This window comes from Ursus maritimus, unplaced genomic scaffold (assembly GCF_017311325.1).
Source record: "Ursus maritimus isolate PB19 unplaced genomic scaffold, ASM1731132v1 scaffold_35, whole genome shotgun sequence".
In the NCBI taxonomy this organism is placed as follows: Eukaryota; Metazoa; Chordata; class Mammalia; order Carnivora; family Ursidae; genus Ursus; species Ursus maritimus.
The window spans coordinates 738,895-757,441 of NW_024426119.1; the positions used below are offsets into that span (position 1 = coordinate 738,895).

Here is an 18,547-nt window from a genome sequence, read left to right on the forward strand (position 1 = left end):
GATCCTTTATGTCATAGTTTTTGAGGGATCAAATTGATTCACAGATGACTAAGAGTGTTAATTTTACCCCCTTTCCTGTGATAGTGTTGTTCTTGGTCCTTTTTGCCTTGAATTTGATCTTGCTAAATGTTCCTATTGTGACCCACATGTTTTGGAAATGAGGGGGGTGGTATAGATTCTGATTTCATCTTTGTCTCTTTAATTTTGAATTCTTCACTTCTTTTTCCTCTTTTAATTTAGAAGAATGGATTCTGGGGTTAAATTGTGTGAGAGGTGTCCCAAAGGCGGAAGCAGCTCTGACCGGAGTCTCGGGAGTGTAAATGCAATATGAATGGGTAGACGGGTGCGGGTCTTCCGGACCAGGGGAGGGTGGAGAAAGAAAGAGGCAGGGAAGGAAGAGGAGGTGTGTTGGGAATGTGAGAGGAGGCCGACTCAAGCAGGAAGCCTGAAGAAATAGGACGCAAACAGGGTTATTTGGGTGGGACCACATTTTGGGAATCCTGAAGCGAGGCAGAGAAGTAATTCTTTGTCTATAAATTAGGTGTTCTTAAGACAAATAACCAAGTAAGTGTGCATTTACAAAATAAGCCTTGTGTCAAAGCTTGCTGCCCAGGATCACCTTTTACTCGTTTATGCTGATCTTACAGGTTCATTTTCCTTTATTCCAAGAGCTCAGAGCAGTGCGCTGTGATTCGCAGGAACTAATCTCATGCACATTCTTTGAGTTTTATTTCGCATTTGACATTCTAACCAGGCGACTTTTGGAGTGATGGTTGAGGTTGATAATCTCACCTCAAAGAGACAGTTTAAGCCTGTCAGCCTAGAATATCTTTCCTTCAGTTCTGTTCTTCTGCCTTTTCAGCTGTGCCCACTCCCCAAATCATAAATATCCGTTTCCTTGCATACATTAAGCAGATGAGACGAAAATGTGCGAAGTATGAGTCGATGGCCGTGTCTGCAAGCCTGTTTAGTTCTGTCTCCAGAAGCACGTAGATGGTGACTTACTGAGAATTGTGTGAAGCCAACAGGATTTGCAGGTGCCCACCAGACCAGATCGCCGTGTGAAGAAGTGGGAGCCAGGAACTTCTGTTGAATGCTATCACTGAATTCGGGACAGTTAGCTCTTCAGAACTGGCACTTTTATTCCCAAGGGAAATTTAGAGAATGGAGTGTTTCCTTTGGCTCTTGCATAAAATTATGTTTTATCTATCCCTAGGGGACTCCTTCTCACAGTTCCGGTTTGTTGAGGAGAAAGAGTGGGATGGTGAGGCTTCATGTCCAAAACAGGTAAGATGGTTCGTCTTGACTGTGGATTGGCTCTTCTCAAGGCTGAAGACTAATGCCTTTACGTTATTGTTGAGATAGTCTCGGGGTAGAAGAGAGGTAGGATTCATGAGAAGTTTAGTCTCAGTTACCTAAACTGTACAGAAAATTTTCAGGGAGCTTAAATTATACAGGTCCTTGGAGCTAGAATTCACCTGTATAACTGGCCATCTGTGCGAATTACTCATAGTTTATAGGCATGATTTTGAGTGAATTACTTTGCTATTTGGCCTTCCTTCTTTTCCCTTTCTGTGAAAATTTCCCTTAGGGTTGAAAATTAATTTTTTCCCCTCACACTGTTTTTGGTCTTGAGTGAAAGAATCCTTAATTTTATAGCTTTAATAACTCTTCGTCTATAGCGAGGGGAACAAAGCTATAAAGTAAGAACAAATCTCACAGAACTCTTTCGGTGAGTCCGTAAAGCCTAACCACCTCCTTTGATTTGTGTTCATGCCATAGTTTCTAATCAAGGAGTTTCGGTTATTTTCCAAGTGCAATTTGATTCTTTCCATAGGAGAGATGACAGGTATTCTAACCCTTTTAAAGAGCACAGAGAATCAGTGCTGGCTTGTCGTCTCCTCCCCGACTCCATGGCTAGCGCCTGCTGTGTGCTGCAGTGATTTGACAGTCTGTCCACAGTTTGACATGTGGCTGAGGAGCAGGGCACCCTCCTCCCCATTCTGCTACCAGCTCAGCACACACACACACACATTCAGAACATGGCTCAGAAGCACAGCCTGGTCAGTCCCTTTATCTTTGTGCAGCCACACCTACTTTTCATTGGTTTTTTGCTTTTTGTTTCTTAAGATTTTATTTATTTGTCAGAGCTCGCACAAACAGGGGGAGCGGCAGGCAGAGGGAGAAGCAGGCTCCCCGCTGAGCAAGGAGCCCAATGCGGGACTCGATCCCAGGACCCTGGGATCATGACCTGAGCCGAAGGCAGGTGCTTAACCCACTGAGCCACCCCGACGCCCCTACTTTTCATCGTTGAGGATGTTACCTTGCAGTCGTGTCGCACATGATGCAGAAGAGAGCAGAGGAAGCCTGGCCACTTTTAGCCAGACCCCTGCACCCCTCAACGGTCCTTCTGTCTGGGAGCTAAGAGGGCAACAGGTGAATGGTGGCAGGCATGGCAGAGGTGAACTCCTTGCTCTTTTCTCGGCTAGAAGGAGGGGTCTGCTTGTATGCAGGTACCTGGGCGGTGGGGAGGGCGTGTCATGTGACGACTTACCTGTGGGTTAAGTGTTCAGGACCACACCTTTCTACCAAACTCAAGAAAGAGTTTCTTGAGTTTGAGAGAGAGAGTTTGAGAGAGTTTCTTCAAACTTGAAAATGAAGACTTGGCCATGCTGGTCTGACCACAGCCCTTAAGGTGCTGAGTGCAGGGCTGAAGAAAGGCCTGGATGGATACTGAATTTCTTGCCTTCTTGTCTGGGCTTTGTCATCTCCGTCCTGCTCCCTAAATACACTGTGTTTTTTAGAAGTGAGTTCCTTTTTTCCAGGGTCAGGGGCCACTTCTGGTGCTTCCAACATGGCTTACCTAAGAGCTAGCCACCTCGGGAATATTTCAGAAGGGCAGTTGAAAAGCCACACTGTTTCTCTCAGTCCTCGTGCTCTGCTGTTGTGGGGATTAGGGTTACAGTGCGTCTGGATTGCGCGTCAGGCTCTTCTTGAGCTCACCACCCCGCTCACTGTAAACCCATGTACCCAAGACATTCCAGAGATTCCTGCCATGGAATCCAGCCTGACAAGGCGACCCCTGGCTTTTCTTTTAACTTGAAGCCAGTGAATTTACAATAAGCTGTGTTTCTAGCTGGGCCTGGGATGTCTTTGGTAGACGAGGTGCTCAGTGGTATCTGCCTCTGATGTGAGGCCATTATAGCCAACTTCTGGTTTATTCTTTCTCTTGGGTGGCCAGGGCACCAGAAAGTAGACATTAGACTGTCATCAAGGCATGAAATAACCTGGACTGTGTCCTCGACTACTGTCAATTTGGGAGGTCGTTCCAGGGATAGGACTTGACTTCCATGAATGGGAGAGGAGTCAACGGAAGCTTTCGGCAGTGGCCTCACACAGTGTGGCTAGCAAGTGGGCAAGTCTGGCCTCTGCTTTCCGGTTGGAACAGAAGCCTAGACCTCACAGGCTCCTGCGGCTGTGCTGATCAGCCCTGTCTCGCTGCTTAGACGGCTCTTCCCTCCTCTCCCAAAGGCCAGCCGTCTGAATTGGAGGGAGGGGTCCACTTCGATTCCATTAAATGCTTATTTTCCTTGCAATTTCCCAGTAATTCCAAAAGCATCTATAGTTTCCAGGTTATTGTGCAGTCTTGATGTGGGGGTGATCGCTGCCCTGTTCCTGCTCTCACAGTGTGAACTGTGGCTCCAGAACATGGCTTGGGTTTTGCTCGTCTTAACACGGGGGAGGATAGAAAGAGCAGCCCCAGCAAGTGTGATGTATGATAGGACTTACTCTCTGCTAAAAGTAACTTCAGTGGGTGGTTTATTTACTTCTGTCATCTTCTCTTTTATTTCTGAAAGGTCATTTGTAATCATCACCTGATATGCATGTAATTTTCTGTTAATAGAATTCAGCATTTTATGTGGACTGTGAATCACTGGTTCGAGCCCTTCAAGAACTGCCTCTCTCGCTCCGACTCAATGTTGCTGCCGAACTGGTCCAGGTAAAAACCCCGACAGCGCTGCCAGCTGGTGCAGGTTAGGGCAGAAGAAAGAGAGTGAAAAGTGTCACTCTGCAGGATGTCCCACCGTTGGCTTTCCCTTTCCTAGAGCTGAGGCTTTTGTATCAAGGTAGCATTTTGAAAGCTTGAAGGGAAAATGAAATAATTTTGAGAGTTTTTCTTTCTTTTTTTTTTTTTTTACATTTTACATTTGAAACATTTTGAAGGATCAAATGGAAGGAAATGTAAAAGTATAAAGTCTGGCTGGTTTTTTACTCAAAAATTGATGCGCCGGGCTCTGTGTTAGCACAGAGCAGACAGTGGCGATCAGACAGACGTGGTTCTTGGTCTCACGGAGCTTAATCTTTTGGGAAACAGTATTGATCAAGTTTTCCAATTGTGGTAGGTCCCATGAGGGAGGAGTGTAAGGTGCTAGGAGAATCTATAGTAGTGAACCCACCTACTCTGGTGTGATTAGAAATGGCTTTCCTGAAGGAGTGTCAGATGAGCTGAGATCCGGAGGCTAAAACCACGGGAGCTGGAATCTAGAGAAGAGGGACCCCATCAGGTCTGCCTTAACACTGCTGCTGAGAATGACGCTACCCGGGACCCTTCTGGCTGCAGAACGGAGGGGACTGTGGGAACGAGCAGGTGTCTGTGTTGGCGAACGTGGAGGGTGGGTCAGGGCGAGCAAACCAGGAGGCTGCTGCAGCGGGCCAGGGGGACAGCGTAGACGGGACGAAGGTGACGATAGAGGAGATGGCAGAGAACTGGACTCGACCAAGACGTACTTCAAAAGGAGAATTAGCAGGGCGTGGAAAATACTGGAAATGGAGAGTGAGCAAGCACAGAATTGTTCTTGGCCTTCCAAGATGGGGTAGTATCAGGAAAGACAGGTTTGGACGTTACGGGTCCGTGCCTCTGAGACCTCGAAGTGGAAATAGGAGTTGGATCTAGAAATCTATAGTTGTGAATGAAGGGCTAGAGCTGTAAGCGTAGGAGATACAAATGTAAGACAACAACTAATGAATGATGAACAGAGAGGGGGAGGCCCAACAGACCGACGACAGGCACTTCACAATGTAATTGTGGTTCGATTGCATTTTTTAAAAAAGTGAAACCCTGAGCAGTACTAATTGTTAGAGGATCCTAGCAATTGAAACAGTCAACTTGAGCAGATGCCTGACCCTTTGCAAACTTCCTGTCTGAATTGAATTTCCTATTCCACAAAGTTTGGCTTCCTCCGTTTTTGTTTCTGCGTAAGCAAATAGGGCAGGACTCAGATTTTTACCTCCATTATTATGCTTCTCTTCCAGACCACCCTTCCTTTAGAGCTTCCTCAGGTGAAACCAAAGAGAAATGATGAAGGCAAGGGACTGGGGATGCAGTTAAAAGGGCCCTTGGGGCCTGGAGGAAAGGGCTCCATCTCTGAGCTGAAATCCGCCGCTGCTGGCTGCCCCATGTACCTGGGTAAAGATGGCCCAAGCCCCGCTCCCTCGAAGGGTTCTCAGAAACCCACTGCCCCCTTGCAGTCGGCAGCAGACCACTTGGAGGAAGAGTTAGATCTGCTGCTTAGTTTAGATGCACCTGTAAGAGAGGGAGCGAACATCGTACCAGACCAGACCTCTCAGGACCGAGAATCTGAGAAAGATGGGGAGGTGGCCCAAGAAGGAAAAGGTATGGCTTCCATTTTATTCCCGATCCGTCTTCTCGATTTTGTGCAAACAGCCCCACCCGCGTCCCGTCCATACACCTCTCCATCAGTGTCTGACATCGATCTGGCGGTGTCGGCTGACATCTATTTCTGGGCTCACATCCCCGCTTCCCCCTGAGCTGACCTTTCTGACAACATGCCTCTCACTCGATACGCCAGGCTTGCAGAGCTGCGGCCTGCCCAACTGCGGTATTAAACCTGGGGCTTCAGATGCTCCTGGCGCTAGAAAAAGGCATTCAGATCCTCGTGGCCCTCAACTGTGCAGCAGCAGACCTTTTAATCGACCATCTGAGGAGGCCCATTAACCCACTCTCCGGACTTCTGGCTCGCTATTTCGATCTTATTTTTGTACAAAAGAGCACTTGGTCCTTTGTGCGTGCTCGGGGAGACAGCGGCCCACCTGCTACGGGGAGGCCAAGGGGGCCGCTCCAGCCACACACTGCATTTGAGAACCTGTCAAGACTCCCCAGGCTTGCTGCAATAGTAAAAAGAAGACTGAGCTGTTGGTCTTCTTAGAAAACTAGTGAACTGTGACATTCCACTGCAGAATAGAAGAGCAAATCTCTACGCCCTTTATTAATTTGTGTAGATATTACTGTATCTTCCTAAGGAGTAGAAGCCATGGCAGACGTTTCCCCTTGTAAGCACGGTAATAGTGAGGGCTGAATTCCATCACGGAACAAACCCCACGGAAGCCCTAACCCTCAGTTTCGGGACTACTGTGAAGTCGTTAACACGGCTCTTATTTCCCCAGGTCCTGCCGAGCGGTGTGTGATGCAAGGACAGGGTGCGGAAGCTGAGCAACCGCGTTCGTCAAAACCGGTTACTGAGGAAGAGCTTGAAGACTGGCTGGACAGCATGATTTCCTAACGTAAAAGAAAAAGAAAAAAAGAAAAAAAAAAGTGCCTGAAGCAAATTCTGGTGGCCTTGGCGGTAAGGGCGGGCCCAAGGCTGTCCTTCCAGAACAGCTGGTGTCCGAGCATCCCCCAGCCAGCGTGCTCCGTCTCGCCTGCCGCAGTAGCCGCCTACCTCTCTGCTGGGCACCGGAAGCGCTACATCTAAGAGGCCGTCGCACTTGTCTCTGGCTTAGCGACCTCAGACTCCTGGAGGGCAGGGCACGTTACGGCTCGTTCCCGCCGCCTTCCTTCCCACGTCTGCAGCACAGCAGGTGCTGCTCGCACAACAGCAACAAGGCATGGATTTGGCCACAATAAACGCACGCTGGTCTCTGGAATGCCTCTCTTTCTTGGGTGGGGTGTTGGGCCATTTGTCTCGGGTCCCTTTTTCTAGTAATCACAGTACGGCTGTAGAATTATCCAGAAGAGGTACGTCACAAGAGGCCGACACCGGGGTTGGTATGTATTACTTTATTGCAGTGGGCACTTCCTTTGATGTAGGGAGATTCACCTAAACACAGCAGCTCCACTACTTACAAGGGGACCACAAAGCAGTACTCAATTTGGCATGAGACTGAAATCTGTCTGAATTTTCAGTACAGTACTTCTAATAACAGCAGTTGACAAGCTGTTACTGAAAAACACTGAATGACCTTCAAGTGCAGTTTCATAAAGACAGAAGAGCAACACAACTCGTTAATGGAACTGTCCGTCTGGAACATAAACATAAAAAATTTGCATAGCTATATCTAGAGAGACTTTAAGGCACTTAATCGATATTTCAGTGTCGACAAAGTGTGGTTTTTTTGTTTTTTTCTATTTCTTTAACTGCTTAAAGCTTTTCAAGCCGATTCTGAATACATTCACTAGCAAGTACCATGGGAGAAATTTGCAGTTAAAGTGTTTTTGTAGTTCAGACCACGAGTCACTCGTGGATACTGTCATGTGACATTCAAATGTGTGAAATTCAGGTATTGTGCATTGAAGACTTCATACTTCTAGTCCTTTCCTCAAGGACACCATTGCAACAACTTAGTTCCATTAGAACTGAAAAACTTGAAGGTATTCTCAACTACAGTTTTCCTTGATTCTTTGCCATCTTTTAACATTTTGATAGGCTGTCTCTCCCAGGGCTATGGCCATTAGGCACAAAAAGCCAAATCAGTTCCAAAATATCACGTATTTGTAACACTTTCTCGTAAGGGAGGCATTAAAATAGGTCACATTTCAAATGTTTTGCAGAACTATAAAAAGGATTCATTTCACTGGAAGTTGACCAGAATTGTGGAGTTTGATTCTGATTTACCCAAGCTGATCTTCGTATTGTTTCCGAAAGCAGTCACCAGCTGGGAAGAAATCCCAACACCTTTCTTGGTACATCTTCCAGACATAAGATTCCTGAAATAATGGGAACGGAAGGTACTTCTTTTTAAACCGCAGTAAGCTAAACCCCAGGTAGTGTTTACTCTGTAGGTCTCCCTTGGAGAATGGCGGTGGGACCCAACTAATACCTTCTTCCTTGCTGTGTTCCTAGCCCAAGCAAGTTTAGGAACAAAAAGTCATTCTCCACCCCCCATCCTCCCCCGAACTCAAAACACTGAACACAGTGCAATGATTGCAAGTAAAAATGATCTAGCGACACTCTAATTGGTAGAAGGCAGAAGAACGCACAATGAAGGGGAGTGAGTGCCAGCTCGGGCAGATGCCCGGAGCACCGAGCTCTAGAACCAGGTACCTCTCAAGTGTCTGGGCTGTGAGGTTTGCCTACAAGTGTGATGATGTTGGAGTATTCTTCCTCTTGTTCTCATACTTAGTCACAGAATCCCTTTTGACACAAACTTTCACTCATACTACCCACACCTCCACATTCCCTGTGTCACCCACACATGAGGTGGTTATCTTTCTCAGGCTGTCTCTCTCACCATTTTACTCTCTTTGTTAGAGCCGCCCACTCAGCGCCTCCTTGTCTTTTTCTCTGTAACGTTCTTCCCACCTCCAGCTATTCTACTCTGAAGCAGTAACCATAAGGGTTTAGAAAATGTCAGTGTTAGTTGGGAAGGATAACTAGAGAGTCTTCAGGAATAGACTGGAGTTGCCTGAAGATATTGGCTTCTTAGGTCCCAAAGAGATGGCAGAATAATGCAGAGGAAAAATGTTCATTGAGACTAATGAAGTCCTGTGTCTACTTCAGACATCCTGTGCTCTGTTGAGCCTCAAGACTTCTGAGAGGGAAACTCCTAATGCAGGGGTACGATTCTTAAGAAGTTTTATTTCTCACCTGTCCCGTGTGTTCTGTTTCATCTTTATTAATGAGATACATCAGGAAGAACCTGGAACAAGGGGGAAAAGGTATAATAAGTGAGAAAAAGACAATACTACTTTGGTTAGTCTTTTTATGAGGAGAAATCCTCTTTACCATTCCCAAACCTTGAGCTAAGGTCACTTGTGAGGAAGCATTTTGGCTACCTTTTTAAAAAATCCTCATCTGGCGCACCTAGGTGGCTCAGTCAGTTGAGTGGCTGACTCGGTTTGGGCTCAGGTCATGATCTCAGGGTCCTGGGATTGAGCCCCGTGTGGGCTCAACATTGCTTAACATTCTCTGTCCCCCACTCCCTCTGCCTCCCTCCCCTTGCAGGCTCTTTCTCTCTAAAATAAAAAACCCTAAACAATGAAATGGTAACCAAAAGTCTTAACATATTATTAATGGGTGAATGTAGATCTGAAATTGTGTGTGTCTCAAGGACCTGTCCTGGAAAGTATGTAACTTACTAAGTTGTTCTCTTCCAGAAAGAGTTTTGTATTATGGAAACCTGAGAAATACTAGTGTCGTTTCACTTGTTCTGACCATGATGGGTCTAGGGTTTGTCTGCTCAGCTGGTGTACCCAAGTATCCTTGGAAGCTGGGGCTGATCTTCCAGCTCACATTGCATGATCTCAGAGACAGCTTCCAAAGGAGCCAGTCTTGTGCCCTCAAAGATAGGGCTGTGAGACTGGGGGTGGGGAGAACCTGAGCCCCAGATTTCAAATTCTGTCGGGTCTCCTTAGGTCTATAGCTTCAGAGGCAATAAATATATTTGGTTCCTTTCTCCCTTTTCCTTCATCCGACTGAGAAGCAAGCATGGGCAATATCTTTATCACGTTTGAGACTTGGGCATGGAGGACGTCATTTCCTAGCACATTTATTTGACAACGCACCATTTTTAGGGGGAGTTTCGAATATGAACAGGATGGGTTGTCTCTCCTCCAGCACGCTGCTAGTGGGGCACAGGGCCAGAAGGGAGATGATTATAATCCATAGTGCCAGGGGAAGACGTAGAAGGGAACAGCATCACAACGCCCTTTCACATTTCTCTACTCATGATGAAGGGCCAGGTGGTCCCCTTCTCTAGAAGGACATCCCTCCTCACCTCCATTAAGATGAAAACTCTCAACGAGGATTAAAATATTCTGGCAAAAAGAGAAGTTTTTGCCACTTCTTCTTGATAATAATACCTTTCCCAAAGGCTAGGCCTGTTCCATCCTAAAGGTTAGTTTTTCCTAAATGTAGACCCAGAAGGGAAGAGGTGGCCCAGGGAGTAGCTTTTGTTCTTTTCTTGAAAATGGTCACTTCTAGAGAATATACATTACCTGACAATTCAGATTCTCTAAGTTGTAAGCTTTATACACAGGCTATGGCACATAGTAGGCTCTGAATAACTTGTTCCTGAGTGAAAGCTTGACCTCAGAACATTGAAATACTTACTAGCACCTTCTGGGTGCCAAGCACTTCTATCCCAAGTGCTAGGACAGATCAGTACGAAACACCCACATCCACAACTCGCCCACTGTCCTGGTGCTTGTGTGCCCAGGAGAGGACAGGCAGGGTAAGGCCTGCAAAATGACCACAGAACCCAGCGACATGCATCGCACTGACCACCTCGACAGGAGCAAATGTGACATGGTGGGGAGGAAGGCCTGAGTGGGATGGGTTCAAAGGAGAATGGGAAGAGAAAAATTGAAGACAGTAAGCACAGACACTTTAAGTTTTACTGGAAGGGAAAGAAAGAAGCAGGGCAAGAGCTGGGAGTACAGTGGGGCTGCAAGCTTTGTTCTTTGTTTAGGATTTAAAAAAATAACACTTGCATGGGGGTAGGAAAATTCTGGTAGAGGAAAGAGAAATTGTTGTAGTTATGGGACGTGAAAAAGGGCTGGGGTCTAATCGCAGGTGTGGGGGCTGACCTTTATGAGGCCCAGGGAAAGGGCCTGTCAAAACACGGAAAGGCAGAGAATATGGACAAAGAGGCAAGCTCGTCAGAACTCCTTGAAGTTTCTTCCTAATTGCCTCTACTTTTCAGAGAAATAGGCAGAAATGGCATGCACCGAGGGGAACCGCATGACATAGCTGTTATCTTACTCTACCACTCCTTCCCCAGCCCGTCACCTCTGTTGACCAAGGATACTCACAAATAGTTGGCTAAGTTGTGCTCTTGTAAGGTATGCGTCTCAAAGCCATGAGGCGTTGTGTCAAAATAGTCATTGCCAATCCCACAGATGAAACATTTAGTCTAAGACGAATAAGAGAAACAGGACAGGCGTTAGTACACGTGACGTTACAGGCGGGAGGGAAAGAGGTGATGAACGGAGAGACCATGAAAAATATTTCTCTCTTTAATGCTTCTGGCTCTTAGTCCCCTCCCTCACGGTGTCATATCCTTAGCCCCTAGCTAGCGGGGCCCGGCGGAGGCAGGCTGGGGTGGGGGCTGCAGAGCAGGGAGGGTGAAGCCCAGAGCTGGCAGACAGGCACAGAGGACAGGCATGGCAAACAAACTGTGTCGGTCATTTCCCTAAGACTGGCCCTTTGTAAGAACAGACCCAATTATTTACAAAAACAAAACAAAACCCGTTTGCTGTAAGATACAAAAAGAGAGTCGGAGCTAGTCCAACGTTACCTCCATATCTTCTCGCACTTGTTCCTGCTGGTCTCTTAGCTCTCCAAAAGCATCGATAATGAGACCTGGTATTTTAAATACAAAGACAGATAAAGTGTTGAATCTGTTTGGGGGCTCAGGGCAGAGGCCACACTGTTTTCCCAGGCTAACCTAGTAACGCAAGATCAGAAAAAAATCATTGTGTTTTCAAATGCTGCATCCTGGCTCACGGTTTCTCCTTCCTCTTACTCCGCCTTTCTGCAGAACTGTGCTAGCTGCTCACTCCCCGACCCACGTGGCTCCCCCTAGTCCCTCCCTGCTCTATGGTGCTTGGCCATTCTGTTTTCGGTCTTCCTTTTGGCTCTTCCTCTCCTCCAGCTGCTTAGGCCTTGGTGTGGATCAGGATTCCTCTTCAGTTTCTTTGTTCCTCTTTCTGGAAAGTCTCCTCCACGCTCAGATGTTTGATTACCACCCCCAGCACTGATGGATCCCATTTGTGTTGTTTTCTTTTTGGACTGTTGTATTTATATTTTATGTGTACTTATTATATTTATTATTTCTCTCCCATTCCATTCCTGACTTCTCTTGAAAGACCTATTACAGTTACCTGCTTCTTAGCCCTCAACACCTGCATGTTTATAGGCCCCCCAACTTGGCATGACTCAAACTAAGTGTATCACTGTCTTTCTCCAAGTCCTGACAAGCTATTGACTAAAATATCAGTACTCCTCCCCACAAAAGAAGAAGAAACATAGTCCGTCTCTCATGGCTCCTCTCTCTGCTGCTTCACCACCACACTGTCTGGGAAGACAGGCTGTGGGTAAGACCAGCCCCAGGAGATCTTCAGGAAGCAGAGTGAGGAGCCGAGTTCAGAGCTGGGGGAGGGGCGGTCCTCCATTCAGATCCTCGTTTCTTGTCTCAGTGTCTGCGTGTATCTCTGGCTTTATGTCTAGCCTCGTGCGTGCATAGTAGGTGCTCAGTAAATCTTTGTTGAATTAACTGGTAAACGAATGTACAGGCCTCTGTGTATAATGTCATGGACACCGGAAGACAAAGAACCAGGTATAAGCCTTGCTCGTACCTGACGTGACTGGCAACCGTACCTTGAATGATGGCCAGCAAGATGACGATGACAAAGAAGAAGAAGGTGATGTCAAAGACAATGCGGTACATCTCATAAGGGTCGCCAGCAGGGTCTTCAATTTCGTCGCCGATGCCACCTCCAGCTCTCACTCCCACGTACATGTGGAACAGGTAACACTAGAGAAGAAAAACACTGGCAATTCAGGTCAAGGTCACAGAGTTTCGTTTCTAGCAAGATGGTTATTAGCTCTTTCCCACAACCAGGTCCCAGCCCGGCGCGGGCGCCGGGGGGCGGGGGGGGGGGGGGGGGGGGGCGCTCCGTGGTGACATCAGTCCTCGCGCTGCTAGCTGCTGTCCTCTATGCCCTCTGGTCAGTGTAGGGTCTCGGAAGGTGGCAAGACTTGTTACATTTAGCCTTTAAAAGAAGATATTCTTTGCTCATTAAAAAAAAAAGGGTCTGAACTATTTGACACGTACGGGAGAAGTCAGGTAAGGCGTGTGGAAACTAAAACAACTCTGGGCGCTGATGGACACGCGTTCGCCGGAGAGTGGCTCTCCTTCATTCACAGTGCCACCCCTGCAAAAGGCCGCCTCTGGCTCTGCAGCCTCTGTGCCCCCGGGGGGCGGGGATTCCTGCCACATCTGCGAGAAGACCGTTTCTCCTCCGGGGCTGCATGTGAGCCAGTGCAGGCATCTGGGCGCTGGCTCCCAGAGTGGGGCGCCCTCCGTCTGTCCTGCTTGGAGGGGTGAGCTGCGGACGGAAAGGCAGTGACCAGCGAAAGCCGGGGACAGCGTGCAGATGTGTGCTGGTCACACTGGGGCTCTCCCTCTGCCAGCTCACCTGGAGCTGTGCCCTTCTTGCCCACGAGCGGCTGGCTGGACAGGAACACCTCCCCCCCCCCAAACTGTTGCTCTGACATTTTTTCAGATGATAGTGGCTTTTCTGAAAGAACCCCATCAGGCCTGTTGAAATAACTTGAGAACCAGATTCAGGGGACTAGACCCTGGGAACTCAGAGACAAAGAACGAAAGTCTGACTTCCAAGAAATCTAGATGCAGGTGCATTCACATTCAGATAGAGGTAATCCCCATCTTCAACACAGCACAGATGGCTGAGACCACCCCCCTCCCCACAGTGTGCTCTTTCTACCTGGGCTTAGACCAGTGCACCTGCAACCCGTCTTCCCTCCGTCTGTCTGTCTGGGACACTTCTCCCTTTCGGAGGAGACCTGTATTCCACTCTAATCTCTGTTGGCAGTGGGCTCTCACCGTCATCATGTCGTCACACTTCATATCGGGCTCGTCGTCATCTTCACTTTTGTTGTAGAACTTTCGGAAGAAGTTGAAAGCCACGACGGTGTAAAGGTAAACCACCACGGCCAGGAGCCCGACAGTCAGAGCCAGCTGGGGGGGGGGGGAGACAGGAGGAGCGGTGGGTCTTCTCCGCCCTCGGAGGTTCTCAGGAGACTCCAAGGAACAAAGGAAGGCGAGGTGGAAAGGGGGCGGAGGAGGGGGTGGCAGTGAAGGCTGTCCTACTGCAAGTGGACAAAACGGGCTATGGGAGGAAGACAGTGATGGGGGTTGTGGACCAAATTGTCTCCCCCCAAATTTATCTGCTCCAGCATCTCAGAATGTGACTGAATTTGGAGATCAGGCCTTTAAAGAGGTAAACTGGACGGATGGACTTAGAATCGGCCCTGTTCTAGTCTAACTGGAGTTCTTACGAGAGGAGATTAGGTCACAAAGAGACTCCAGGAGCTGCAGGCACAGAAGAAAGAGCAAGTGAAAAAGCAAGAGGGTGGCCAGGTGTAAACGAAGGAGAGAGGCCTCCGAGGAAACCAGGTCTGCACTCACCTTGATCTGAGGCTCCCAGCCTCCAGAACTGAGAGGAAAAAAGTCTGTTGTTTAAGCCAGCAGCCTGGTATTCTGTGACGGCAGCCCTAGCAGATGCATACCCCGGCTACGGGACTGGGCCTCGGCACTGGAAGGAGGGTTTTAAGGACTGAACGGTGACAGCGCTAGGAGGAAGGGGCCCTTGCTTTTTTGCAGAGATAGCAGTGAGCGGAGGCTTCACGATATGGCTTCTACTCTAAGGCTGCTTCAAAAGGTTCTTTGGACTGGTAGGTGTCCCTACATTACATGTTTTCATAGATAACCACGAGTCGGTAGTAGTCACAGATTTGAAGCTGCCGTAAGATTTATGATGGTTTAGCGAAGTGACATTTTTCAAAATCAAGAAATCTGCCTAGAACCTTTGCAGGGGTCATAGGCATGCTTATTTCCTGGCTGGAGGAAGTACTCGAAATGAGGGTGATGTGGGACTTGCTCATGTGGCCCCCACACGGGACGGGGGCGTTGAGCCGGAAGAGATGAAGATCGCAGTCATCATGAAGATAAGATCTTTGCTCTCGGGTTTCGAGTTGCTACACAAAAGGGGGTAGGCATGAGTACTGAGATAAATACCAGGAGAAAAATATTCGAAGGCTTCTTTGAATGATGAATAACGACTTACCAACCTCGGACAGCAGACCTCACAGAACGTACTTGGTTTTAGAAACAGAAAGAACCTGGACTTTGCACCAAGAAATGGGCTAGTTCTGCCACTTAGTGGCTGTGTGGTCTTGGGTAAGATACTTAGCCTCTCTGAGCTTCAGTTCTCTTATCTGTCAAATGAGCATAACATCTACCTTACAAGATAGTTGTACACTTGTCACAGCACCCGGCCCATGGCCAGATGGGCACAGGTTTGGTTGTTTTAAATCTTGCCAGAGTTTATTTAGCAAGCCCATATAAGAAACTCATTGTTTAAGCTTTCCATTTAAGGTACAGTTCTGTGTAACGCCATTAAGCCAAATCAAGAAAAACTGAAGTTTCAGTATCTGAGTACAGGGGAAGGAAATCACCCTAAAAGAATGTATTGTAGAAGTGGTGTTCCACAGCTCACACTAGGGAAACCCTGCTTTACAGGGTCAAAGTTCCCAAGACACAGGTAAAATTACACAGCGGCCTTACTCCCAGGACCCGTACGGAAGCATCCACACTCAGGCAGACACCTGGTCACCGGTTCTGCTGTCACCTCCCCAAACCCGAGCAGCTCGTATGTGGCAGCAAATGTGTATTTCTAGCTTTTCTCCATGTTTATCACCAACCAAAACAAGAAACAAGCCACCCTAATCCCTGATGATCTTTCAGAAACGTGTTTGGGTAGAGCTGACAACGTTCCGTCAGTGGCAGGTGTGCAGCACGGTGACTCGGCAGGTCCCCGTGTTACCACGCTCAACACAAGCGGAGCTCCCGTCAGTCCCCGCGCGGCGCTACCGCAACCCCACTGTCTTCCCCGTGCTGAGCTTTTCATTACCGTGGCTTCTTCATCCCGTCACTGGAAGCCTGTGCCTCCCACTCCCTTCACCCATTCGGCCCAACCCGCCAGCCCCCTTCCCGCTGGCAACCATTGGTTCTCCGTATTTATAGATCTGATTCTAACACCTTTCATTTTAGAATTAAACATCAATTTTGACTTTATTTCTTTCTGATTGGAATCCCTATTTTTTAAGGTGTACAAGGTGATGATTTAGTATATGTATACATTGTAAAATGATGCCATAATCAAGGCAATTAACACATCTGTCACCTCACACAGTTACAATTACTCTGTGTGTGTGTGTGTGTGGTGGGGGCGGCTGCGAGAACACCTCAGATCTACTGTCTTAGCAAATTTCAAGTACACGGGACAGTATTTTTAACTACAAGATTGTACCATGCTTTACATTAGATCCCCAGAATTTATTCATCTTATAGCTGAAAGTTTGTACTCTCTGACCAACATGGCCCTTTCCCCCCCATCCCCTGGCAACCGTCATTCTACTCTTTGGTTCTAGGAGTCCAATTTCTCTAGATTCCACGTATAAGTGAGATCATACAGTATTTGTATTTCTCTGTCTAGCTTATCTCACTTAGCATTAGTGGTCTCAAGGTCCATCTATGTTGTGAATGCCAGGATTTCCATTGTATGTACATTCCACATTTTCTGTCTCCACTCCTCTACTGATGGACACTTGGGTTTTTTCATATCCTGACTATTAAGCATAATGCTTTAATGAACATGGGTATGCAGGTATCTCTTTGATACAGTGATCTCATGGGCTTTGGATATATACCCATAAGTGGGACTGCTGGATCATGTGGCAGTTCTAGATTTAATCTTTTGAGGAGCCTCCATACGGTTCTCCATATTGGCTGTACAAAGCCAGGCACATTTTAACTTCTTTCTTTTCTCCCTCTCCTACACAAAGGTTTAGAGACGGGAGGGAACTCCTGTCTCATTTACGAAGTTGCACTTAATGGGGAATGAAATGCTAAGGAGTTTGAATTTGTTGACAAAAGGAGCCATTAGAAGATTTTAATCAAGGGATTGACCCTGACAACACTGTAGAAAACAGACTGGATACTGATGATGCTGGACATAGCCAGGTCCATAGAGATACAGATACAGACACGTATGTGTGAATATATATGTCTAAGTGATTGCTTCCTAGAAGCATGTATCAGAAGTTCCCGGGGAGCTTCCTAATTGCATAGCCGACTCACCAACCCCCCAGGGAAGGTATCAGATTCATGGAGGAAAGGGTAAACCTCAAAAGTCTCCAGAGTGATTCTCACGTCCATCACCTCCTTCCCTTCCCTTTTTTCCCGGTTGATCTAAATGTTCACGGTTTCTACATCAAGGTCTTACGTCTCTTGAGTGACGGCCGCAGTTTTGCAACAACAATCTACTAGTTCACACGTCTGGCCAAGAAAGGTGCACTATACGCCATGACATATACCTGCTTGCCATTGTGAGTGACAGATGACAGAATAGTCCTCAGCGTCTTGAAGCCCATTGCAATGTCCAGCAGATGAGCGGCGAAGAAGAAGTTGTTGTAGTGGCCCAGGACGGACATGGTTGTATACCAGGCAAGGTAGAGAAAGGACTGTGGAGGAAGGACGGAGAGGTGAGTCAGCAACCTTCCAGGCATTCGTGCCTCCTGATGGGCCCATTAAACCATTTCTTCCCTGGATACTGAGGAGCTGAGGTGCTGTGACTGGCCTAAGAATTGCCAAGTGAAAGCCCAACCACCTTCCACGGCTACTGGTCCCCCCCGCACCAGGAAGGCCCTCCGGCTTTGATAACTGAGCACTGAATCTTCTTGGCACCTGCCCTAGCTTGTGGCTCCTGGCCTCCAATGACATCCCTGATCCTGCGGGACAGAACCTTGTTTTCCCGGGTGCTGTACTCACGTTGTCGGTAAAAACTACTCCCAGTTTCCAGATATGGTACTTCATGTCGATGGAACTCAGCCTAAAGGGGAACAGAAAAATTTTAAAACTTATAAATGTCAGACTTTAGTTAAGTGTTTAATAAGGGGAAAAATTAAGTTTTTTCTCTCAGGTTAATAATCTAAACATAGCTCTGAGCTTTATCAAGTTGTATGTGTTTCCCATGAGACCGAGAATGGTTGAATCACACATCTCGAAATTTTAATTAGTCTTTCTCTTTCAACTCTAACAGGCATAAAAACTGATAGGTCTTTAAATTTTTGAAGCCAGTGTTCTCCCACTAGGTCAGAATCTAGAAGAAAACACCTAAGCCAGACCAGAGCCTGAGCGCACGCGGGTGTGCTGCAGCCCTTCCCTCTGGCACACTGAAGAGAACTGCAAAAACTAAGGCTCTACTTGGGCCAGACTTGGGATTTGAACCCTAAGCTCTGTACCATGACACCAGAGAGGCCGCTTCTGCTTTGCTCTCTTCGACCGGGCTGAAATCAAGGGCATTTTTGTCCAAACCCAGGAGCTCAGCAATGCGTTCTGCTCCATAGAGATCTCCGTACTTGTTGATCACCTGGAGAGAGAGGACGCAGGGTGAGCTCGGGCCACGCATCGCGGTGCCGTCTCCAGCCCCGAGGTCTTCAGA

The 18,547-nt window shown here is 47.6% G+C and overlaps 2 protein-coding genes across 3 annotated transcripts in view; one reads left to right on the top strand and one right to left on the bottom strand.

Moving 5' to 3' along the window:
• AVEN (apoptosis and caspase activation inhibitor) overlaps window positions 1-6,945 on the top strand; it is a 162,218-nt gene extending 155,273 nt beyond the window's left edge. For both annotated transcript variants that reach the window (XM_040620427.1, XM_040620428.1), the window contains exons 3-6: window positions 1,217-1,287; window positions 3,905-4,000; window positions 5,314-5,674; window positions 6,466-6,945. In XM_040620427.1, coding sequence (XP_040476361.1) covers window positions 1,217-1,287; window positions 3,905-4,000; window positions 5,314-5,674; window positions 6,466-6,581 — 644 coding nt within the window. In that variant the 3' untranslated portion in view covers window positions 6,582-6,945. The remainder of the gene's footprint in view (window positions 1-1,216; window positions 1,288-3,904; window positions 4,001-5,313; window positions 5,675-6,465) is intronic.
• A 118-nt stretch (window positions 6,946-7,063) lies between these two features.
• The window catches only part of RYR3 (ryanodine receptor 3), a 491,158-nt gene continuing 479,674 nt past the window's right edge, over window positions 7,064-18,547 (bottom strand). The window contains 9 exon segments of the mRNA XM_040620426.1: window positions 7,064-8,005; window positions 8,886-8,937; window positions 11,051-11,151; window positions 11,536-11,600; window positions 12,618-12,774; window positions 13,867-14,001; window positions 17,421-17,567; window positions 17,875-17,935; window positions 18,348-18,475. Of these exon segments, the coding sequence (XP_040476360.1) occupies window positions 7,910-8,005; window positions 8,886-8,937; window positions 11,051-11,151; window positions 11,536-11,600; window positions 12,618-12,774; window positions 13,867-14,001; window positions 17,421-17,567; window positions 17,875-17,935; window positions 18,348-18,475 (942 nt within the window). The 3' untranslated portion in view covers window positions 7,064-7,909.